The sequence below is a fragment of the Leptodactylus fuscus genome, chromosome 5 (assembly GCF_031893055.1).
Source record: "Leptodactylus fuscus isolate aLepFus1 chromosome 5, aLepFus1.hap2, whole genome shotgun sequence".
Taxonomy (NCBI): domain Eukaryota; kingdom Metazoa; phylum Chordata; class Amphibia; order Anura; family Leptodactylidae; genus Leptodactylus; species Leptodactylus fuscus.
Window position 1 is genome coordinate 140,891,748 of NC_134269.1, and position 26,688 is coordinate 140,918,435.

The 26,688-nt window shown below is 40.3% G+C and overlaps 1 protein-coding gene across 2 annotated transcripts in view; it reads right to left on the reverse strand.

Annotated features, from left to right (window-relative positions):
• Positions 1 to 26,688, reverse strand: part of NAV3 (neuron navigator 3) — a 228,717-nt gene that overhangs the window by 83,728 nt on the left and 118,301 nt on the right. For both annotated transcript variants that reach the window (XM_075274311.1, XM_075274312.1), the window contains exons 8-12: positions 23,083 to 24,049; positions 20,117 to 20,232; positions 10,604 to 10,712; positions 5,525 to 5,908; positions 67 to 186 (exon numbers count right to left, since the gene is read on the reverse strand). In XM_075274311.1, coding sequence (XP_075130412.1) covers positions 67 to 186; positions 5,525 to 5,908; positions 10,604 to 10,712; positions 20,117 to 20,232; positions 23,083 to 24,049 — 1,696 coding nt within the window. The remainder of the gene's footprint in view (positions 1 to 66; positions 187 to 5,524; positions 5,909 to 10,603; positions 10,713 to 20,116; positions 20,233 to 23,082; positions 24,050 to 26,688) is intronic.

The window sequence follows — 26,688 nt, forward strand, 5'->3', positions numbered from 1 at the left end:
ATTTCTTTTTTCCATTTTCTTGTACCTGGATACAAATACATATTTGCACAACTTCTCATTTCTTACCTGTCTGCATCAACAGCAATATCATGCACCCCTCTATGAATGACATCACGAGATGTTGTAAGATCAGGTATCCGATTAAGACTTCTGGTGTATAAGTTTAGTCCACCATCCGTTAAATACCTAATGCAAAGACAAAACGCACTATATTTAGCTTTAAAGAAAAAAAAAACAAAAAAACAAGAAAGTCATAATAATCAAGGTCACCAGGAGTGACTAACAACTTGGAGAAAACACAGCAGAAAATCACACTTGAGATTGGCTAATAATTGATTTTCATGGGTTCAGGTTACTATGCTGCAGAGTATTTATTTTCTGTTATTTCTACTGTGACGTACAATACTGCTCATTTTGTTATGTCCCAGCCTCTTCAATGCAAATAGGAGGAAAAACCCATTAATGTAAGGAAATGCTTTTTGGGAACCTGAATCCTTTGGTATGCAGTTAGAGAATCAAAAGAGAATAACATTTTTAAAGTGCCAATGACTTTAATCTCAATATATGGAACCCATGCTACAGTCCAGGATGGATTGAACTGGTTTTTCTACTGCCTTGACTTTTAGCTGACACATGCTCCATGTATACAATCCTAGCCAACCCCAGCTCCAATCTCCTGATGGGTCTCTCGAATTTCTTACTGTTAAGGGTGGGTTCACACAAGCGCCCGGTCTCCGCTTTCAGGTTTCTGCCTGAGAAACTGGAAAGGAGATGGAAACCGGCCATCAGTATTCAAACAAAGTGTTCGCCCGTTAGCGCCTGTGAGCGTCTTCTGCCTCTCCGCGGCGACATAGTTTTTTTTAACCGGACAGAAAGTCCTGCATTTCCGACTAAAAACAAATGGGTTTTGCCATGGAGACCAGAAGACAATCATGTGCGGACACTGACTGCTGGGTTTCCATCTCCTGTTGGTAGAAGATGGAAACCCACAAAGTGGAGACAGGGCGCAGCTGTGAACCCGCCCTAACTATGATCCTACGTTGCCAGTTTGGTTTTTGTACACACACACTGACTTCAGCTAGTTCACACTAAGTTAAATGAACTCCTCACATTCCGCAGTGCACTGGCATCCCGTTGCGGCATTCTGCTACGGATTAGGCCCAAATGAATGGACCGGAGCCTCACGCCGCGGTTGATTCAGCGTGGAATCTGCGGCAAGATAGGGCAGCTCGCTTCTTTTTTCCGCTACTAGGTAGTGGATAAAAGAAGTGAGCGGCTCCCATTGAAGTCAATGGGAGCCATTTTTGGAAGCGGATTTTGAGGCAGATTCCGCCTCAAAATCCGCTGCCAAATTCCCCCGTGTGAACTAGCCCTTACAGTGCACGTAATATATTCTTTTACAATTTACTACCAGCATGCAGTGTTTCTTTAATTGTCTTTTTTACAGTTGTATAAGAACTTAATTCTTTCTAAATCAGTTATTGCACTACAAAACTACCAGAATAATCCAGAATGGAATTGAGGCACAGTATTTGGAAGCCAAATCCTCTGTGTTTATCACATTAAAGCAGCCTGAAAATTGTTTTAATTAAATGATAATATAAATATGTGGAGGAATTAAAACCAGAATGAGGGCCAATGTGGAACGGCAAATGAAAGAGGATGAGCATATAAAGTATGATAATTCCCCTTTACCACTCTAAACACTTGTCAAAAATGTCTAAAAAAAATATGCAGTAATGCCAGAAAAATGTATAAATAAGAGGCATTTATTGTGGTGTCCAGGGAAACATTACAGTCAAGGGAGATTAACTAAGCATCATGCCAGGAGTCTTCGTTTGAAAGAAGCCATTGACATCAGCAATGTTTTTCTTTACTCGGTGAATATCTTTTACTTCTATTTTCATAGTCAGTAGCATTAACTAGCATTTATTAGGGTTTCTTCTTTGGAAAAAGTCCAATTTCAAGGTTCCAGTATAATTGTTTCTATGGCATTCTGTACATTACGTGGTTCGTAAGAAATAACATTTAGGCTCGGGTTATGCAACGACATACATGCGCCCAATCTGCAGCATTATCAGGGTAAATACTTTGATAAATTTAATACAGTTTGAGATTGTGTAGTCTAAGGCTTAGTTCAGATGGTGGAAGATGAAGAGGAAAGTGACACCATCATCCTCTTCAGATTCCTTTTCATGTTCCACCTCCCCATGGCTTTCCACTGTGGATTAGGCTCAGACAAATGGGTATAATCATTCGGGAGATTGTAGCCATAGGCTCAAAACTGAATCAGCTGCGGAATCCATGGGAAGATCGAGAAGGACGCTTGTTGTTCTCACTGTCCAGCTTCAATCTCTGCCTCCCATGGAAAAGAATGGGAGGCAGAATAAGGGCAGAATCTTCGTTGATGTTGAACTGCTGTTGGGAATTCCCATTGAAAAGAATGGGAATGCTGATTTTGGAATGTTTCTATGAAGCAGATTTTCAGAAAACACATCAAAATCAGCTTTTAAATTCCTGAGGCAGCTTTTTTCTGCCTGATCAAAATCCTCCATGTAAACATAAAGGAGTTTGCACTGTCTAAAAGAAAGTACTGGTAAATCTACCACTATATTATGTGTCTGTAAAAGATTAAGGAAAATGTTTGTTTGTGTACCGTGTTAGCCAGGGGGTAGGAAATATAAAAAACAAAAAACTTGAGAGTTTTCAGTAGTTGATACCTTTTTTAATGGCTAACTAATAATGAGGACAGATTACAATGTTTCGAAGCTCTCGGCTTCTTCTTCAGGTATATCTAAAAACAATTTCTGAAGGATGCATATTTATGTACAGAGGGACACTAAGGAATAGAATTCTAGGAGGGAGGGTAGAAGAAAGTTATTGGTATATGCAAATAAACAGTTCATCAGTTTGCAATGTTCTTATCATTTCAGAGAATGTCTTATGGTTTTCTCAGTTCAGTGATTTCTGTAGGATGCCATGAACCCATGTGACAGATTCATCCCTTTCTGGATAGTGTCAAACAAGGTCATGCATTTGTACTCATAAATCCATCTCTCTTTCCTTGATTTAAAATTCCCTCTTAAAACTAAAATGTTCATGTCATTGGTGATATTATGATCTTCATTGCTGAAATATTTTAACATGGAAAGGTCCATTCTTTGTTCTCTAATTGTATGACGGTGTGAGATCATCCACATTCTAAGCTTTTGGCCCATCTCTCAAACATACAAATTTTCAGTGCAACATTTGGTGCACATTATTAAATACACTACATTAGGTGTGTTACAGGTGAACGTACCTGGGATTTTATATTCCCTGTTAGAGTTTTGTATCTCTATCCTGTCAGTGGTCAGTATGTGAGGGCAGGTTTTGCACCTTTTCTGTCCGCATGGAAATGTTTCCGTGTTAGTTGGAGGTGACAGTGAACTGCTAATCACCATATTCCTGAGATTTGGTGGCTGTCTATAGCACAGGAGAGGGAGGTCTAGAAAAATGAAATTCCGACGGCTGTCTTTTTGCAGTATATACCAATAACTTTCTTCTACCCTCCCTCCTAGAATTCTATTCCTGAGTCTCCCTCTGTACGTAAATATGCATCCTTCAGAAATTGTTTTTAGATATACCTGAAGAAGAAGCCGAGAGCTTTGAAACGTTGTAATCTGTCATCATTATTAGTTAGCCATTAACTACTGAAGACTCTCACATTTTACTCCTAGGTCAGTGACCGTGACAATGGGACATCCTCTAAGCCTAGAGGAGAGAAAATTTCTCCATTTTTGGTTGGAAGTATGTACATACTAGCTGGTACCCGCGACTTCGTCTGCGGTGATTGTAGGAGTGGGTATATACAGGCGCGGGTAAGGTTTTCGTAGTGTGTATAAGGGATGGGATATGAAATGTAACTTTGTATCTTGTTGCTGTAATTCAGAGAATACGTGAGACTTTTGTGTTGAAGTTACTTTGTATTTGAGCTGCTATATATACGGTGTTGTGAGAAACTTTACATAGTGACTTTGGGACAGAAGTATTTTAAGTTAACCCTTTCCCGCCGATGGCATTTTTTGATTTTCGTTTTTGACTCCCCTCCTTCTAAACCCCATAACTTTTTTATTTCTCCGCTCCCAGAGCCATATGAGGTCTTAATTTTTCCTGGGACAAATTTTTCCTCATGATGCCACCATTATTTATTCTATATAATGTACTGGGAAGCAGAGAAAAAATTCTGAATGGGGTGCATTTGAAGAAAAAATGCAGTTCTGCGACTTTCTTACGGGCTTTGGTTTTACGGCGTTCACTGTGCAACCAAAATGACATATCCCCTGTATTCTGTGTTTTGGTACGGTTCCAGGGATACCAAATTTATATGGTTTTATTTACATTTTGACCCCTTAAAAAAATCCCAAACTGTGTTAAAAAATAATTTTTTGAAAAGTCGCCATATTCTGACAGCCGTAACTTTTTTATACATGTGTGTACGGGGATGTATAGGGCGTCTTTTTTTGCGGGACCGGGTGTACTTTGTATATCTACCATTTTCGGGAAATGTTATTGCTTTGATCACTTTTTATTCAATTTTTTATCAGAATCAAAACAGTGAAAAAATGGCGGTTTGGCACTTTTGACCATTTTTCCCGCTACGGCGTTTACCGAACAGGAAAAATATTTGTATATCTTTGTAGAGCGGGCGATTTCGGACGTGGGGATACCTAACATGTATGTGTTTCACAGTATTTAACTACTTTTATATGTGTTCTAGGGAAAGGGGGGTGATTTGAATTTTTAATCCTTTTTATTTATTTTTTTTATATTTTTTTTACTTTTTGTAAACTTTTTTTTTTGCATTTATTAGACCGCCTAGGGGTATTGACATGGGTGGGCGGTGTCGCGGATTGTCAGAGCGGTGGGGGTCAGCAAACATGGCTGCTCCAGAGCGTTAAAGAGAGCCTCCTGGAGTATCGGTAAGGTGAGGGGCAAAGTGGTAAAGTATATGTATATGAGATTGTGTGGGGTTAGGGGCGAGGCTGAAGAGGGCAATATGAATTTTGTGGCTTGCTATGGTCCAAAGTGTGTGAGATTGCAGAGATGGTGGTGTGAGTTTGGGTTTTGTGGGGGTCCTGGCACAAACGTATGTGCGCTATTGTGATAAAAAGTAGCCTATTGCGCAATCGGGTGTATTAACTATGTTTGTGGAAAATTTCAGCCAAATCGGTGGAGCGGTTTTTCCGTGATTGAGGAACAAACATCCGAACATCCAAACTCACAAACCCACAAACTTTCACATTTATAATATTAATAGGATTTCTACCTTTTTATCTACTGATCTACATAATTGATACATTCTGTACACGAAATTGTATGTATGTAAAATACATGAAATCTTATATTTACAATACCTGTAAATGTCCACACCTATTTAACAGTAAGAGATACATCAGAATATACATATTTGTTCAGTATTTGACTATACAACAAATAATTATTAATGAGAAACCATCTTCCAGAATCTAAACAATTTACTCACCCGCTGTTAATATCATCTGATCTCAGGCTCTTTCCAAGAATGTCACCATCGCTCATATAGCCTCCTACATCCACATCTGAAGACATGTCAAGGTCATGGTTTCCCTTCTCGCAGATGTCAACTTGTGATAGATTTCCAAGGCGTGAAACAGCAGCACGCCGAAGAGGCGTAGTATACATAAAGCGTGATGGGTCTGTGTGGATGAAGCGTCCAGTATTACTTCTGGGATAAGCACCAACAAAAGAGGGGGCATCACCTGCTTGAAGCCTTGGGCTAGCCTGTCCTAGTCTCCATGTCACTGCCGAGGATCGACCTGTCAAACTTGGCATACTTCTCCCACTTACTTCAGTTGTTACTGTGCTATCGAAAGTTGTTTCAAGTGTGCTGCACAAAAAAAACAAAGTTTGACGAAGCCAAGATCATAAATTGTTACAAATGCAAGTGCAAACACAAACAAAACACTAGTGACAAATCTTAGAAGAACTATAACATAACATGTGGGGGTATACTGATTAAAGTAGACACTACATATTTAAATAGCTTCTTCCGATGTTATAAATGTAAACTATATGTAAGAAAAAGCATAGGATAAGAGGGATATATACTTAGCTCAGGGATATATAGTTTGCAGTTACTGTATATCATTTAATATTTCCAAGTAAAAAATCTCTTTCAATCCTGATAGGCCCATTGAGAAAACCTGTCCTGTCTACCCTGGTAAACACAACTGACAGTGTATAAACATTGACTAGAATATCCATGTGACTGGAGAAAGCAGTATTGGCAGGCGTTCCCTATACTGTAAATCCTGGCAGCATTTAAGCATAATAATACTAAATCAAATACAAAAACTATGGCCAACATTTATGAAATGTGGCTTCAATTTATTGATCAGCTTTAACACCAAATTAGCCTCCTTTGTAAAAAATCTGCCATTTATTTTCACACTGTGCTAAAATCCTGACACTTTTTTACACAACTTTTTTCTCATTTGTAACTTTTAGGGGAGTTCTTACACTGACCTGCAGAAGCCATGAGGGCACTTTTTTGGCCATGTTTAGTGACTAGAGCTTTATGAATATCTATAATGTAAAGATGAGCGAGTAGTATTCGATCGAGTAGGTATTCTATCAAATACTACGGTATTCGAAATACTCCTACTCGATCGAATACTACTAGCTATTTGCAGTATAGATTAGATTCAGAACCAGCGTTGATTGGCAGAATGCTATACAGTGTATAGCATTCAGCCAATCATTGCTGGTTCTGCAGGACGAGTAAGGGCTGTTTCACATTAGCGCTTGCCTCCCGTCCGGAAGGAGTCCACAGGAGGACAAACCCCCCCCCCCCCCCCAAATGGAATATCAGCGCAACTGCAAGTGTTGGACAGTTAAGCACACGGATCCCATAGCATATAATGGGCTCTGTGTGCTTGCAGCGCACTGCCCGCACAAATGCTATGGGGTCTGTGTGCTTAACTGTCCAGCGATTGCAGTTGCGCTGATATTCTGTTGGGGAGGGGGGTTCTGCTACTCATGGACTTGGTGACTCTCCTTTAGTCAAATAGTGGTTTCCCCTGAAACGAGCATTTTTTCCCATAGACTATAATGGTATTCGATATTCGAGTAGTTGAATATTGAGGCTCTACTCGAAACGAATATCGAATCTCGAATATTTCACTACTCGCTCATCTCTACTATAATGCCTACACCATAAGATAGTGTGTGCAGTAGTGAAGTTCCAAGGGGGTGCAATGGAAGAAGGGTTTGGTTGGGCTCACCAGGTCTAGTCTCCTTTCTGATAGTATGGAATTGGAGTGCACTTGATAGGAATAAATACAAAGGTTGATGTAGTGGAAGTCATTAGGGACCAGTTGTTCGCTTGAATGTCCATAGAAGATGGAGGTACCACTTAGTCCCTGGTCTACTTACTCTATATAAACAAAGATATTTGGACAACACTCTTAATCATTGTATTCAGGGGTTTCATTCAGTTCCTTCTCCACAGGAGTATAAAATCCAGCACCCGGCCATGTAGTCTGCTTCTTATAAAACATTTGTTAGAGAATGGGTTTGAGAACTTACTAAATTCCAGCATTCCAGCATTTACTGTAATAGGATGCCACCATCACAACATGAAATTTCGTTCATCTTAGATATTTCACCATTAGCTTTGAGTGGTATTGTTGAAAAATGAATGCATTAAGGAACCAAGCATGCAGGGACAAAGTGACAGACCACGTAAAGTTAGAGAGCAGGGGCACCAAAGGCTGAGGCGCATGGTGTATAAAAGTCCCCAATGCTCTGCTGGCTCAATAACTGCAAAGTTCCAAATCTCCACTGGCCATAACATCAGAACAACAACTGTGTACAAGGAGCTTTCTGGCATTGGTTTTCATGGCTAAACAACAGTATGCAAGCATTACATCTCCAGACTCAATGCCAGGTGATGTAAAGCACACCACCACTGGACTCTGCAGCAGTGGAAATGTGTTCTTGGGAATGACCTATCAAATTTCTCTGTCTGGTGTTCTCACGAATGACTCTGGGTTTGGTGAATGCCAGGAGATTAGTACCAAGCGGTAGGTGTAAACTATAAAGACTAGAGGAGGAGGGATAATGCTATTAGGATGCTTTTCAGGGGTCCGACTTGGCCCTTTTGTTTTAATGAAGGGAAATCTTAAAGGGATTTTTCGACCCCAAACTGATTTTTTTATACTGATGACCTATCCAAAGGATAGGCCAACCAGAGGCAATGTTTTCAATGTTCTCTGTCAAAAATTATCTTCTGCAATCCTTTGGGCCTGACTGTTTAGAGTACCCAGTTTCAGGGATCTTTGCCACTCTACAGTTAGAACTCACTACTACAACTCTTAAGTCTGAACTGACTCGGAGGGTGGAGCTAGTTTTATAACTAAATTCCTCCAATATGTCTAGAAATTGCTGAGGGGATTCCCCCTCCTTACAAACATTAGATGAACCAAAACTGAAGTTAAAAAGCACAGTAACATTACAAAATTAGTGTAAAACATTAGTTGTGCACACATTAAGAACAATATTTTCCACAGGTAGAGTTCTTATGAAACACTACAGTGTAGCGTTTAATACTACAAAGGAGTCATTGACACTACCTCTGGTGACCATTAGTAGTGTCCGTAGCTATTGTCCATTACAAGATTTTAGCAACAGACTCTAGCAGAACCATCGCAAATATGTTAAAATTTCCATTCATTTCAATAGGATTTATCTTGTGTTCATTGGTGACTATTATACACCCAGTCCATTATACACCCAGTCCATCAGATGTCAGGTTTTCTTCATGGACAAAAAATTCTATGTGCAGGACTTTTGTGTCTGTTAAAAAAATCGGATTCATGACGCAAGTCAGGTGGACATTATTTTTTTTTAACATTGAAGTCTATGGGTGACAGTCATATAACGGACTTATAACTGTCTGTTATTTTGTGTCCATTTTTTTCTGCACTTGCTCAAAAAAATCCCCCAAAAAACAAACAGTTTTAAAAAAAACGGACACTAACTGATGCTAATATTTCCGTTTTTTTTTTTTAACTGATACATTAAATGGATCAGGTAAAAAAAAAGTACACATTAACATCGATTAGTGACCGTTACTGTCTGTTATGATCGATGTCTGTTTGTTGTTTTTTTTAACAGACACCATCATAACAGAATCAATACGGTAGTGTGAACCCTGCCTTAATGTCTGCTATGATAGGAGTCCTTTTTTTTGTTTTTTTAACAGACACTATCATAACAGATATCCATGTTAGCGTGTAACCACCCAAACCGCAATGACAAATAATAATAAATAATAGCAGTACAAAAAGACTAAGGGTACCTATGAAACCAATATGGTATTGGATGTTCTCTTTCATTACTATATGTTATTTCATGCTTGAGCTTTTTGAATCCCATTGCAACATAGAAATTGTTTCATTGTAGTATGTTTTCAGTATTGTTTGTTGAGTACCTCTGCAGATACATGTGTAAGTACCAGCTGTTTAGTGTTTCGATACATATGTCTGAGGCATTGATTCTACTGCAGCTACTGAAACAAAGCCGCAAGAAATGTAACGCCTTCTCAGGCTGTGTAGAACTTAATGCAGATTTGGCAGCTTCTCATAGTCATTTTTGAAAACAAGGTCTCAGCTCGGGCTTGGAATAGCCCACAGGGGTGCAGGTGAATTTGTGGGTGGACCCCTGACCCTGCATGAGCGGTGTATGTCACAGTACACTACATACAGATAAGTGTTGTACAAGCTATGTGCCCACATGTGGGAAGAATACTTATAGTTATAGACAACAAAAGTAGCGTAACTAGGAATGGTGAGGCCCCATGGCAAACTTTTAACATGCCCCCCCCCTTCCTGACCGACACCGAAGACCTCGACCGACTGACCCCCCTGCCGCATTCCTGTGCTCTCTATTGTGCCCCATAGTGGCCTCTGCACACAGTATTATCCCCATAGTGTCCCCTGCACACGATATTATGTCCCATAGTGGCCCCTGCACACAGTATTATGCCCCATAATGGACACCCATGAACAATTATTATACTCTGGGGTCTTTTCAGACCCCAGAGTATAATAATCGGAGACCCGGGGGGCATGCAAACATAAAAAACACTGTTACTCACCTATCTCCCGTTCCGCTGCAGTCTTCAACGGTGTCGGCCTTCTTTAATGACATACTCACATCACATGACACGGGACGCAGGCCCCGGTCATTTGACGTCAGGGACGCCACACAACTAGGCCCGAAGCCTGCCTGGAGCATGGAAAGGTTAGTAACACAGTTATTATGTTCCTTTACCTTTGTGGAGCCTCCGATCATTATACTTGGGGGTCTGAAAAGACCCCTGAGTATAATAATAGTGCTTGTGGGGCCCACGGTGTTACTTACCGATCCCGGTCCCTGCCAGGATCGGTAAGTAAATAAGGCCCTCTTAACTACCTAACTTACTTAGATACCCCAGTCCGACACAGTCTCACCTGGATTATTTATCAATGCCTCCATTTAGACACTTGACCTTCAAATGAACAATTGTGGTCATCCATACCTGTGACTTATTTGAGTTCCACGTAAACTTGACATGGTTTCTTCTAGGTTTTGCCTAAGATCTGCTATATTCTTCACAGTTCTCATTCTCCGCGTTTCTGGATCTTCACCTAATAATGACAACGACAATCATGACAATGACAATATAGTAGCTACAAATGAAATAAGAATGTACACCAGTTTGTACAACACAAACAGAAGAGAAATACGGTATCTTTAGCATTTTTGTGGTTTTCCATAGTGAGATGAATACTGTGCTATATAATATTTGCACATATAGGCATGAGGTAGAACAGCTGACAGAGCAAAACATTTGGGAACTTGGCCAGAGGTAATTTACTGGTAACTGGCACTTACACTAAAGTGTAGGGAAATAATGGCGCTAAGATTAGACCAAGGAGGAGCAGACAGACTTCTATTCCAATATAAATGATACTCAGTATATGCTTCACTCAGGGACACAGCAAATAGTATTTTCATTAGTGTCACTCATACATAAGCCTTTTTAAGGTGAGAGAAACAGCAGTTCCAAGCAATTTCTCAATATATACATGATTTCATATGAGAGAGAGAGAGAGAGAGAGAGAGAGAGAGAGAGAGAGAGAGAGTGTGTGTGTGTGTGTGTGTGTGTGTGTGTGTGTGTGTGTAGTTATTACTATAGAGGAGATTATAGCCAATGAAATACAATAAAAAACACTTTCTGCAATAATGTCCATGACAGTAATGAAGAAGCAGAAAGCCACATCATTACTACCTTGCAAGAATTGTGTGTACTGACGTGATTTTTTTTATTAGATTTTCAATACAAGAATGTTTTCCATTTACAACCACAAAAGCTCAACAAAAATAGAAATACACGAGTTTTGCAATATGGTGATGATGTAGCAGGATGTTATTTCATTATATCCAATATTTGTAAAGCGCTGCGGAATATGATGGCGCTATATAAGTAAGCATAATACATAATTACATCCATACCTTGTCTTAGAAGGATCAGATTTACAGAAGTGTCCACCCTTACCTGTCTAGAAATGTGTATCACAATTTCAGCAGTTTTACTAAAAACAACTTGAATGTGATTGTGATACACAACTATATATAGCTATGTTGACCGCTCAGCTTGGGAGGTAGTTGTGAATTGCAGTCTTAACCCTTCATGATATTGTGTTGAAGTGGTTTCATTAGAAGTTGGAATCCTTAACCAAACTGGATATCAGTGAATATACTGTGAATTATAGAGCTCAAGATGTAAACTGCTGTTTGGATGCATATGCCATACTGTAAATGTGTGACCTGAACATATTTTGAGAAAGAGGGTCCCCAACCACCATCTCGCAGCTGCTGTATACGGAGAGGAGGTCATCTTAAACTTTGAGGATTAATAAATGTAACCAATATATTGGCCGATACCTCACAAAGTAGTCATTTCCAGTATATGCGCAGTATGACACAAGCCACAACAAACACCATAGAAACTTGCATAATCTACTATATCCCTCAACAAACCATTATAAAGTTATCCTTATATTGTAACTACAGATGATACATAACTTACTAACTACAATCTCATATTACAATAATCTCTCACAATTCTGTTCATGATCATCCTATTCTACTTTATAATGTCAGAACACCAGAATTTGCAAAAAGTGACGAATTCAGGATACGCGGAAAGCTGTTCGGCATCTATCACGTACACTATACTATTCATGTCAGTCACCTTCCAAAAAAATCCAACACCACATAAGCCAAAATAATTCAGAAATTGCAGAAGAGAGTATTAAATGACATTATATGAAAATGGACCTATATGCTCAGGGTTTAATAGGGATACGCTTTTAACTCACCAAGTGATTCACAGTACAATGCCTGTTCTAAATCAACCAGCATGGTCATGATGACTTCCTCATCCAAATAAGCAGTTCCTTCCCGCAAGCAGTTATCCTCATCTTCCTCGGACCAGCTCTTGCGAAAGTCACATAAATTAGTATTATACTGGCTTTCCACATGTTGTGAACATTCTGCCACTGAAAGCATCAATACATCTTTATTCCCTGTAAAATGATATGATGCCCTCCGGTGCGACGTTAGGCTACAATTGGAAGTCTCATTTTTGGTTTCCCATGATGCACCCGGAAGAAGAGTGTGCACAGACTGGGAGAACACCTTTGACAGACAGCCAGTAGCCTCTTGAACTTTCTTTTCCCTCCTGATGAAGTGAAGTTGGGAGTTGGAGGCCTCTCCATGCCAACTTGCCTGGTACGAGAAGAGCATGCCATTTTCTGTGCTTTCACTGATAAATGACAGATTTGTCATAGACTTCTGTTTCCTGAGACAAGCATCTCTTCGGACATCCTTCTTCTTGACAAGTGGTAATTCAGTAGGGCGTTGCATCTTTCAATAAAGGTTGATATTGCTGAGATTTACATGAAGACGACGAGTGAAAATGTAGGCTCCACCTTGCAGGCATGTGCTATATTTTGCAGTGTTAAACACCAGACCCATCTCTGTGCCACAGCTGCAGAGGTGATAGGAACGCTGTTAGAAATCCTTAAGAAATCGATGTAATGCATGCTTCTTCAGCACACCAGTCCAGCCTAAGAGTATAACCCATTTCTCTCTCTCCGTCACACACCCAGAGGTCTTCAAAAACAATATCTTCATCGTGGCAAAATCTCCAAAAAAAAGCCTGTTAAGAAACCTGTTCTCCTTGCGTTTTCTTTGCCTTCTCAAGATGATGTCTCTAAAGACAGATCCCCAACACTTTATCTGTCACGATGCTGCAAGTACAGTGTGCTAACGTCAGAGCTCGATACAAGTGAAGCCCAGCTCTGCACAAGTCGTCTGCAAACATTTAGTATTCAACCTGCATCCTGAGATTTGACTCTTCCCGTGCACTGCAGTACATGCTGCTAGCTGCCATGGCAGCGGACAGCCTCCAGATCAGACCAAGCTGCTGTCCAGAGCACAATGCGACAGGTCGTCTACTCACAGGTTAAAGTTGAAACAATCTGTTGTGTCTATGCATGTTAAATAGCAGTCAGCATTCAAATGACATGTGTTGTCACCAATATAAGAGAATCTGATGCTGACACTAGCATGGAGCTTTAATACGTATTTCTGAAATTTGAGCAGACTATTATCTGCTACTGTGTATTAAAAGATCTTTAGCACAGGACATCCATGTGATGTATCCCTAATATGTACATGTATATACTGCCGAGACATAGATATGCATTTTTGGTCCAGGAATTTAATGCCTTGATTCATAAACAAGTTAACATTTTTCTTCCCTATAGCATCTGCACAGTCCAAAAATAAATGTGTGCTGAGGAGGAGAAGTTCACTGTAGTGTCACTGCCTAAGGCAATGCATTCACATCACAAGTTTACAGAACAGTCCAAGAGCAGAAGAATATTGAGCTTTGTTTTCTAAAAGGAGAATGGGTCTTCAATGTCATATGCAAGGAAAATAAGTTCAAGTAAACTGCAATAGGAGTGGTCTGCTATAAGACACTACTGTATATTGACTTGTGAATGGTATTACTGATAACTGGTCCCCATGTATAAAAAAAAAAGCTGTGTAGAAAGAAGTGGAACAGTTGTCTGCGCCAATGAAGTAAAAAGTAGCCTCATTCTCCTAAGGAATGTTGAAGAGTTTAAAATAAAGTTACCTTACCTGGCTGGTTGCTATGAGCATTTGTTCTGTCTACTTTTGCAGTACTTCCTATACCTATCACACATTGGAAGGAATTTATTGAAGGGATTCTATCATTGGGAAAACTAATTTTTAACTAAGCATATATTTGCAAAGCCTTTAGCCTTAGCCTTTAGCTATTCCACATGTACCTTTCGTTTGTAAATTCTCTCAGCCGTTTTTTAATTAGCCCGCTTTTATTGATATACTAATTAGCCTAGTTAGCATATCAATAAAAGCAGGCTAATTAAAAAAGGGCTGAGAGAATTTACAAACTAAAGGTATGTCTGGAATAGCCTTTCTAAAGGCTTTGCAAATATATGCTTAGTTAAAAATGAGTTTTCCCAATAATAGAATCCCTTTAAAAAGGTTGTCCCACGTCGCATACTCACCAGTCTTCGTTTCTGTGAAATCTTCTGTCTTCCGGCTTTGTTGCGTCATTGGTGGGCGGGGTCACATATGCAAAGCCAAGCAGCGAGATGCCGCTGGCCCTGCGTGCACGCTCATAGACCAGTCTAGCCTTCACAACGCGAATACAGACCCGACAGGGTGCCGGTTCTGTATTCGCATTGTGAAGGTTAGACTGGCCTATGAGCGTGCGCGCAGGGCCGGCGGCATCTCGCCGCTTGGCTTTGCATATGTGACCCCCATGTACTTCCTATAGGGAATTATGACTTTCTGGCGTCTAGCAGGAGTGTGTGAGGTGAGGTAGTTGTGAGGTTCAGGTCAGTACATTCCCATACAGATAAGTATTGGTGGCTGCATCTCTTTATGGTGGCGGCCATCTATCTGTCTGTGCCCTGGCAGCGTCCTGTTACCTCGGGACTGATCGGCTTCGTTTTCATCCTCCTCCTACCCTGAGCTCCGTCTCTCTAACACTCCCCAGCATCCGCCTCTCTATCACAGATGCCGGGGAGTGTTAGACGCCGGCACAGGTAAAGCCAGCAACATCGCTATGCTTCTGCCCTGCATGAAGCCAGCAGCGGCAGAAGCGATGCTGTTATTCCGCTCCTCCCCCCACCCCCGGAATAGCAGCATCTCTTCTGCCGCTGCTGGCTTCATGCAGGGCAGAAGCATAGCGATGTTGCTGGCTTTACCTGTGCCGGCGTCTAACCCTGTATTGGCGGCCTCTTCCCCCAATGGGTAAACTACCCCCCCCCCCTCCAGGCTCACTCCCGTGCACTTAGCCCCTCCTCCCTCCCCCCTGAGAGCAGCAGATACATCACTTGACTCAGGAGCAGCTAGGTCAGGGCTGTGGCCACAAAAAAATGAATAAAGTGATATAGCGGACAAACAAAGGAGTTTTGCTGAAGCAATGTATTTAGGAAAAGTCTTACATTCACATTAATAAGCAGTATAGATAGGATCCTTGTAATGGGACAACCCCTTTAAGGATCGTATTTCCTACACCAGTCTTAATAATTTTCCCCACTGGTGCAAGATGCACCTCTTAATAATTTTGGCACATCTCTGAAGGTTCGATGTGCCTGAACTGAAATCTATGTCAGTCAGGAACTGGTGTAGAGTTCAAATATAACACACTGCTGTTTTTTGTCTTAAAAGGAGTCTGTCACCAAAACCATCGCTATAAAAACAGCACTACAGTTAGATATCTTAGGGTCACCTGCTGACAAGATTGTTTCCCCTTCTTGATTGGTGCCTCTATATCAGAGATTTTCCAACTATGGAAATGAGTTATTTGGAGCAATGAGGGTCACCATTGCTCTCAGTATGCCAAAGAGCAATGCCTTTCAACATCCTGCCCCCACCTCTTTGGCTACGAGAGAGGATCAGACAGTGTAGAAAAGAGGAGGAAGGAGAAAAGAACATTGGCTTCCCCTAGGTGCCCCTAATTTGTGAACCTATGTTGCTGATTTGGTTGGTTCTGGTGACAGCTCCTTTTTAAAAAGTGTTGAGTGGGGAAAAAAATCTGCTGATACTGTGCATCTTAGGTGCAAATCAGATCCATGGACGTAAGATGTGCTGCTGTTACACCTGAAAACTGGCATGAATATCCTTATTGGATTATCTAAGTTGTTTTTTTTTTTATCCTTATCAGTATGTCTTTGGAGTATGGGCGGAAATCCATGCAATCATGGGAAGAACATACAAACTCCTTGCAGATGTTGCCCTCAGCAGGCTTCAAACCCAGAACTCCAGCGCTGCAACGATGTAATACTAATCACTTTTTGTTGTTTGTTTTGCCAATATAACAACTACCAAGCTATTAACCTGAAAAGGAAGTGTAAATCTTCTTTTTTGTACAATTCATAAGAAAATAGAGCTTCCCTTTCTTGGTAAGGCTTCAGTACACTCAACCACTGAGGTATCACTTCTTTGATAACATAATGTACATACAGTGGGTTACTTTATGCCATCTACAAATATGTACGGAGAAACATGCTTTACGGGTTTATTGACTGTACCTGTACTACCGACCTAATCAGGAGCCTGCATCTATTCTAAACAGGGAAGACCAGGTGGTACTGCCTGCATTGAGGCTTTTCAAATGCCTGTGGGGCAACCACCATTTTGAGAAACACCACCATCCTCCGGAGTAAGATTCAGGGATGGTGAACCATTACCTATTGAAAGCTCTTAGGCCTGTCACTCCTGAGCTTCTATTGAAGGCTGCTATTGGCAATGGGTTTTATAATACAGTATATTACAATACATATAGGTTTTAACTCACCTAAAGGGAACCATAAGTAACACAAATTTAAAAAAAAATTAATTTACAATTTCATGTAAATCACAGTTTTATTCATATGAAGGAAAGTGCTTTGCCTGGGACTCTATATCTGAAACCAAAGCCTGGACAAGCAAAGGCATGTCTCCTAAGTATTTTTCCCTCATTTACTTATTAATAAAGTAGTAATTTACACGAAAACAGGGCTCCAAACCTGAACAACAGATACTTGGAAAATGTTGAAAGACCTCAAGGTTCTGTGATTAGGTTATAACAAATTTACTGCTGACAGACTCCCTCTAAGATATGGAATCGTGTACAATTTGTATGCAGATTTTTCTGTGTTCTTTGTGTAACTTTTTGTACTAAGCATGTTTGATTTATTACTGCCAAATTATATGTACAATTTTTAGCCCCACAGTGTTCAGCTTGTATTCAGTCTTAATTTTTAGATAATGGGCTATATTTCAAAATCTGTGTTTCTCACCATCTGTTTCCCTTTTGCTGAGAGTTTGAGAAACCACATGTTTCTGATTCAGACATGAAAGCCTGATTAGTATTTTGGCACAGTGCAAAATATAAAAGGCTTGGAAATATATATGATACTTTCATCAGAATCAAAGTTCAAAAACTATTCTAAATAAATCACCTTGTTATTAATGAATATTAACTAATTTACAGGACAAAAAAAATTAAACTTTAAGTTAGGCTTAAGAATTAATTCTGAGTCAAATTCTTTGATTTTCTTTGTTCTTCCAATGAAATGACAAACAACCCAAACAAGTCAGGACACAAGGATTTCTTCAGTATGGTTCTAGTTTACAAAAGCTTTGGTAGGTGAATTTCATTGCCATGTAATTTTAGGGAAAAAAAATTATACAAGTGCCTATCTGTAACTTCAAGTTACATACACTTTTTCAATAATTTAAGACTACCAGAAATATATACCGTATATCATCATGCATTTAAAAGTCAATATGCATTTGTTCTATATAGAACGGTGGTTATCTCTAAGGCTGAATTCAGATGGAGTTTTTTGGTCCAGAATTTGACGCGGAGGCTGTTTCAGATTCCGTACCAAAAAATGGGTAGCCGTGATTGGATGCCAATGCAGTGTAGCGGCATCCAGTTGCGGCGTTCTGCTCCGGATTAGGCCCAAATGAATGGGCCTAGTCAGGAGGGAGTGTCTTCAGGTGGATGTCTGCTGCTGAATCGGCCGCGGAATCTTCCTGCAGAAAGGGCATGTCGCTTCTTTATTCCGTGAGCGGAAACAAACCGCTCATGGAAAAAGGAAATGACCGGCACCCATTGATTTCAATGGGAGGCGGTTTTTTGGTCAGAATTTTGACGCAGATTCTTCATCAAAATCCTGACCAAAAAACCCTGTCTAAACACAGACTAAGAATCATGCGGCCCAGAACCCAGGGGAAACCCAGTCTTAGGGTAAGTTCACACTACTGATACGCTGCCTGATTCTGAACGTTAAAACACGTTCAGAATCAGTGCGTATAAAGCAGTTCCCATTCATTTCAATGGGAGCCGGCATACGAGTGCTCCCCATTGAAATGAATGGGCTGCTTTTTTCACTACGAGCGCTCCCATTGAAGTGAATGGGAAGCACTCACGTGTACAGCTCGGCATGAGCAGAGCTAGCCGTACACGTGAGCACATCCCATTCACTTCAATGGGAGCGCTCGTAGTGAAAAAAGCAGCCCATTCATTTCTATGGGGAGCGCTCGTATGCCGGCTCCCATAGAAATGAATGGAACTGCTTTATGCGTGCTGATTCTGAACGTGTTTTAACGTTCAGAATCAGGCAGCGTATCAGTAGTGTGAACTTACCCTTAAAACAAGCAAGGAAAATATTTTCCAGTGCTGATAACCTGATGGAATTGTAATGCAACATTTAACATGCAATATTTCACTTAATGTAACCCTCTAGCCAGGAGGAGTCAACGGTGATATATCATTTAACACCCACAGGGGGATGCTTACCTGCTATTTAATTTTCTGAGATTTCTTTTCTGGCTGTTTTTTTTAGCTCAGTTTCATTAAAGAGGACCTCTCATCACCTTTGCCAAGTCCAGCTCTTTGTATAGATGCTGCTCCACTGATTCTGGTACAGTTGGAATTTCTTGTCTAGCACTCACCATTCTTGAACAATCAATGCAGTTCGTTTTGGTGCTTGATATGCGATTTAGACTCTGTACTGTCAGAAGGGCAGTGTCAGGCAGCAGCAGACAAGGTATCGGATTCTGAGCTCTGACACTGGCTGCCTCTGATTGGACCTCTGAATAGCACATACATATCTGTTAGGGCGGGTTCATACCTGCACCCGGTCTCCACTTTAGCCAATCCGGCGGGTTTCCGTATTCTGCCCCAAGAAACTGGATACGGGATGTAAACCTGACAGTCAGTTTTCAAACCCATTCACTTGAATGGGTTTGCAAAGTGACTGCCCGTGTGCGTCTTCTGCCTCTTCGCATCGAAACTGTTCTTTTTTAACCAGACTTTTTTGTCTGGTTAAAAAAAAACTGTTTAGCTGCGGAGAGGCATAAAACGCACACAGGCGGTCACTTTGCAAACCCATTCAAGTGAATGGGTTTGAAAACTGACCGCTGGGTTTCCATCCCCAGTACAGTTTCTCAGGGCAGAAGATGAAAACCCGCCGGATTGGCTAAAGTGGAGACCGGGTGCAAGTGTGAACCCACCCTTACTGCCCACTGACACTAGAGAGCCCAAGTAGCATATCAGTCTTCAAAATTAACTGCACTGATTGCTCAGGAGTGGTGGTGGCTAGAAAAAAATTTCCAGCTATGCTGGAATCAGTTCATGAATGTCTATTAACAGATGCTAAGAACTGGAGGAGGTGGTAGAAGGTCCTCTTTAGGGCAGAATTATGGTTTGTAAGTACAGTTTCGCTATAGTGCCTATAGAGAGTTAGTGGTAGTTTAAGACCCACCCTTGTTTCCTCATTGGTTCAGACTGGGGGATTGCAGCAAGATCTCGGTAAAAATAACTAGAGGGTAATCATGTACAGTACTTATGAATCTCAGCTCCTGGCTGGAAGGTCATGTTAACCATTAATACTTTTATTCCATGTACTTAGTTGTCGATTGAAATACTCACCAGAAATTTCCTCCAGGCACTGTTTGGCTGTCTTACTATACAATGACTCACTTTTAGTTGGGCTTGTACAGGAATCAGTAGATGGTAAGGAAGTGGTCTCATTTTCCGAGAGTGTTCTGCAATGAAGGAGATTACTCATCTTTATCTACAATCTTATTCTTATATAATCTTTCATATCAATATACTCGCTAATTAATGTGTTAAATTAAAAACATTCTCTCCCCAGTTCATACAGGATATCCATCGGTTGATGGCCGCACATTAAACAAGAGCACTAATTTGAGACAATATTTTCATAAATTATGCAAAAGGAAAGTCATGTTGCTAGACGAGATATAACACCCTGGAGATTACACTGTTATCTCACAAATGCACCAAACTACTTGAAAATCATTACTTCAATGTTATGTCTCTTATGATGTTTATAATCAGCTCATGCAGACAACTACTGTATTTACCATCAAAGAATATTGCCTCTCAGAGGAACCTCATAAGGGCTGAACTATTAAGTAGCCCTGTTAATATAAAAATATCATTTTCATGGATTGGGAAGCTTGCAGATTATTGCCTGAGTGATGCCGGCCATATACAGTACTTCTAGTGGGCTTAGACTTGATAAAAATGACAATGTGATTGGGCGTTTTCTTGTGCATTTTAAATTAAATTCAACTCTATCTGGGTCACAAGAAATAAGACAAATGAACAAGCAAAAACTAGATGTATTAGGCAAATTTCATATAGCGATAGTACAAATATCTTATAGAGTCTTTATTGGGTCTGGAAGACACTGACTCCCTGTAGCTTTTTTAAAGCAGCTTGGAGTGACAAGAAGATTATCTAATGGATTTCTCTTCACTGCTTGGAGTCTGTATCAGGTTGTCTACTAGAGATGAGGTGTATTCGCTCGAGTAGGTATTCGATCGAATACTAGGGTACCGCTCGCTATTCGCAGTAAAAATTCCATTCAGAACCAGCGTTTATTGGGCAAATGCTATACAGTGTATAGCATTCGGCCAATCAACGCTGGTTCTGCAGAACGAGTAAAAGCAGAAGGAGTCTGGGCCCACATACAGAGAGAGAACCGTACAGAGCAGGACGCGGCGTGGGGAGAATGATAGACCCGCAGGATAGTACCTTTGAGTAGCAATCTTCAGCATCCCTCCTGCAGAACCAGCGTTGATTGGCTGAATGCTATACAGTGTATAGCGTTCAGCCAATCAACGCTGGTTCTACAGGAGGCTCGTCTTTGACAGTCAGAACTTCAGCATCAATGACAAACCTACAGAAATGCCAAGGCCATAGAAGGGTTAATCCTCCATGTGTAGAGACCTGCACACCAGTGGTTCCCGGACAGCCGCCAGCCATTTTACTTGAAGCGGAGAACTTACCTGAAGCAGGTAGTCAGCTCACCTGTAGACTTCAGGCATGGGTACTTGGTGGTGTAAGTCTAAGATCGGACCACAATGTAGACTGCATATTTAACATTAGAGCAGTCTTCATTGTGGTCCGATCTTAGACTCCGCCTTGTCAAAGACGAGCCTCCTGCAGAACCAGCACTAATTGGTCGAATGCTATACACTGTACACAGACTACACTGTATAGCATTCGGCCAATCAATGCTGGTTCTGCAGGAGGCTCGTCTTTGACGAGGCGGAGTCTAAGATCGGACCACAATGAAGACTGCATATTTAACATTAGAGCAGTCTACATTGTACTGGTACACTTCCATGAATTGTCTTTGGGATTTTTTTTTTTTTTTTTTTTTTTACAAACTTATCATTTATGCCAGTTTTCTGGTGTAAATGATGACTTAAACCCATGGCAGATAAAAGAAGGTATAGATTTTATTGCTGGCAATGGACTCCCTTTAAAGGATGCACTTGAATGGAGCCTACCACCACCAAAACCATTTTATGGCTAAGGCCCCACGTAGCGTTTTCTGCAGGAAAAAATGTGGCAGCAATGCATCATGGTTTTTCCGACAGCACTTTTACCTGTGCAGACTTTCTGCTTCCATCATACTTATAAGGAAACCACTGGCGTTTCCGTAGGTATACTTGACATACTGTGATTTCCAGAATCGCAGAATGTCCGCAGCACATATTTTCCCACACAATTCAATGACTATGGAACACTGGATTTTTTTCTACAGCAGGAAAACACCACGTGAAGCCCCGGCCTAACATTGTATACCTTTAACCAGTTCACCCTTATTACACAGGTTGTCACCAATGCAGCAATACAAACTATGTATATTTTATACTATACAATATGTGAATTTTTCATGGGGAAAATTAATTTTATTGATATTTTCAGATTTCACCTCCTTATTTTTTAATATATATTAGTAACTTTATTTTTTTTCAGACTCTCTGATCACTTATACATTGCATTGTGATACTCCTATATTGCACTATTTTATTGCCTATCAGTACTTTACTGACAAGCAACCTATTATACACATACACATGGCACAAATGCATCGAAGACTGCCTATTGGGTGAGAGATATCGGGGACTTCTATCTCCTAAGATGTCACAGCCACTGTTTACTACAACATATAAAGGTGCTAAATGATGGGTAGCAGAGTCATTTACAACTGTATAACTAGTATGGCACTAGCATGTTACAAGAACATAGTACCTCCACTTATACAAAGTGAAAATATTTGTTATTTCAAATCTGGGCATGCCAGATATCTAGCTAGTTAGGTTGGCAGACAGACAGACATGTATTAGTGTACAGAAAGTCTCATGATGTATTATGAACGAACATGCACTTACAATACATTTCAGGGTCAAATACACTAATTCACCATAAGCTGGTTAGCAATTGATCCCTATTATTATAAGATATCCATTACAAGGATTACCATATAATGACCAGTCGTACATAGTAGGACTATAGAATTAGCATTATTACCAGTAAATTATCATTCACTAAAGCAGCAGTATTATTTCCATTACCTGTAAATGAATGGCGCCACAGTTGCAGTATTAGGGTGCGAGTACTGTTGCTGAGGAAGCTGTACAGCCCCATTTCCTGTGAACTGGACCCCAGCACCAGATGAGCCTGTCGAGGCCAGGTGAGTATTGGAAGAACCAGAGACCTTCCCTTCAGTGGGTGTAGCTACTTTATCACTGCTTGTAGATTTCTGTGTTGATATAGTCTGACTGCCTTTAGTAGTCCTACTTTTTTCAGGCTCTTTCATGGGGGCACTACCTGGGGAGGTGGTTTGCTTTGTTGCTGGCGTTTTTGACCCAGGTTTAGGGATTCCACTTGACTGAGGAATCAAGCTTTCCTTTTTGACTGGAGCAGATTTGTTTCCTTTGGGGATCAAGCTTGCAATCTTGGAGTTCTTTTTTGATACTTCCGATGTCTGTTCTTTTTCTTCCTTAGCAGTTTTCTCAATATTTGACTTATTTTTATCTTTCCCCTTCTCTTCTTTGTCCTTTGGCTGCGGCAACCCCTTTTTATTGCTGAGATTTTTGCTTCCAGCCTTTGGAGGAGCCAATTTGGGTGACACTTTAGGGCTGTTCAAGGCAGAACCGACTTCATTTTCTCCACATTCTGATAAGGAGTCATCCTCAATAATGACCTCATTTGATGGTGAAGATTGAGATCTCAAGACACCTCTAGTATTGACTAGTTTAAATTTTTCAAGCATTGATTTTTGGCCAGAAGTCGTTTTAATTCCTTCTGACAATGGGGGTTTAAGTCTATCAGGGGAGGGAGTAGGAGAGGTTGCAGGGCTAGGCTGCTTTACAGTCAGCATGGTAGTAGTGGCACTATGTTTAACATTCATAGATTTACTGCGCCAAGGCTTACTGGCATTTGGAGAGGGTATAGCAGAAACCACTTGCTGACCAGAGCTAGTGGGGTATTGCACATTTCCATTCATGCCTGCAGACTGTTGAGGGCCTTTTGGTGATTCTGCGGAAGACAAACATAATATGAGTGGGACAATGAACCACTTCATGGCAGAATTTCTTACCATTCTTATATTACAAATTCATTATGGTGTATCCTTTACTTACACCCATGTCTGGTATTTTACCTAAAAAGATAAATGTAATCTCTTCCATACCTCAGCAAGACCCGCTCATTCTATTTACCCCCATAACATTTTAGTATACTTTGAGAAACTATGTCAATGTGTCCTATTTGTCCTTTGTGAATATCACGTATAGTCAGGATTTGGTAATAATTTCTCTGCCTGTGACACTTTGAGATTAGGATTCACATTTACATTTTCGCAACAGAGCTAAATCTTAGTATCTCAGGCTTTCACTCTTTCCTTGTGAACTGGTTCTATGCAGATAACATTTGTATATAAAGGACCTTTCTGTAAGACTTTTACTTAATGTGTATCACAGTTAAGACTATTACAGAAAAGAAATGCAAACTCTATTAAATGTAACATGTCTAGACATTTTTTGCTCTTGTTGGCAGCAATTTCAGTCATGTGAATATTATATCATTAGAAGCAAACTCATGTCTCAAAAGCCTATAGGCATCAGCAACTTCATGCCTTAGGATGCATTTACACCTTCAGGTTTGCATGCAGTTTTTTTTTTAAGCCAAAGCTAGGTCTGGATCATAATGGACAAGAGTTTATATGACAGATTGTTTTCCTTTTCTTTTCTGTACACTTCTAGTTTGGGCTTCAAAAACTGCATGCAAAAACCTGGATGTGTAAATACGCCCTAAGGGTTCATTCACATGAAGGAAAATGGTGAGGAATTTGATGTGGAATTTCAGCGCTGAAAAAAAAGCCTCCCATTGACTTTGAAGCAGAAAAAGGAACCCATTGAAGTCAAAAAATGAGAAAAATGCAACAAAAATTCAAAAAAAAAAAAAAAAAATGCATTTTCACTGCATTTTTTCTGGAGCATTTTGTAAAGTGGGGCCTTAGACATTTCCCATTAACCACTTCAGTACCGAGACAATTTGTGGTCCAGGGCCAGACACGTTTTAGGTTTATTTTGTATGTGCAGTTTAGAGGGCTGTAACATTTATCTCATACGTCTCATTCAACTAATTTTTGCGTCTTTTTTTCGGGGACACATAGGGCTTTATTTCTATGTTGTTTTTATTTTCAAATGTGTTTAAAAAAAAAAAAATATATCTGGGAAAACGAACAAAATAGGAGGGAAATTGTGTCTGGTTTTCACTTTTCTTTTTTCTTTTAATAACACAAAGTGCCACTGAAAAACTTTATAAAATAGTTTTTTCTCTCTGTTATGTGGATAACGTCTATCCTTAGGGAGAGACCACCTTTTCAGGTGTGTGGAGACTTATACAAAAATAGTTGCTCCACTGCAAGGGAACATGGGAAGAATATGCAAATCTGTCTCCCAAGATGTAAACAGGGAGACAGTGCCTCTATGGGAAGCACCCTGAACAAAATGCCCGACTTTCCCAGAAGTCTTTACTGCATAATGCGGGGTTATGCATTATGCAGTGGACTTCTGGGAAAGTCAGGCATGATGGTCAGGGTGCTTCCCATAGAGGGCGGCATAACAGAGGCACTGTCTCCCGTTTACATCTTGGGAGACAGATTTGCATATTCTTCCCACTCTCCATTATGGTAATTTTTATTTTGTATGGTGTTGTCGGGGGTGGGGCTATAACCTTTAGTAACAGAATTTTATTGGCATATTATTTTACTTATTTTTTAAATTATTTTATTCAAAACATTTTTTTTTTTTTTTTTTTTTTTTACTTTTTTATTAATTTTTTTATATTTTTTTTTCTGATGGTGTCCCCATAAGGTCATAAGAGACCTTTGGGGACATCAGATCACTTTTTTTGTATTAGAGACTGATTTCCCCTGCAACTGGAGCTAGTACATTAGCCCCAGTTGCAGGAGGAATACAACCTCCTACACGTTGTAAATACACCTTGTAGAGCTAATCTGTAGTAACCAGCAGCTCTTGCAAGACACTGAGCCCGGTGGATCACGTGACCGCCGGGTCAGAGGGCGGCCCTATCATGGCGGCACGCATAGCTGTGTATACAGCACTCATTGAGTGCTGTATATACAGCGATCGAGAAAGCAGGGAAGGTAATAAACCTTCCCTGCCATCTCTCTGGGAGCTGCGGCTGAAATTACAGCCGCCTCCAAGTATCAGCAGCTGCACAATCTCGTGCAGCTGCTGTGTTCTGACAGGACGTCCCATCACATCCTGTCAGAACAAAGCAACCACTATCCAGACGTATAAAGTCTATGGGCGGTCCGGAAGTGGTTATCAATACCACACCCTAATCATGCTACCTAAACATTACTCTGAATAATAGAATAAATATAATACAAAAATATGATTTTACTCTTTTGCTACAAGCAAACCAATTGCTTTCAACTGAAATCATTTAAAAATATGCTTCAGTTTCTAGATATAGCTGTCATATAGTTATGGCACCCCCTGGTGTACTTTTCATTTCTGAATATGTACATGCCCAGTAGCTTACCCAGATTATCTTGGTCCTTTTATACACAGAGAGCAGTGTATTTTCTGCTATTCTTTAGGACAGCAAATAAGAATCAGTCTCTTAGATATGACTTTTTCTCT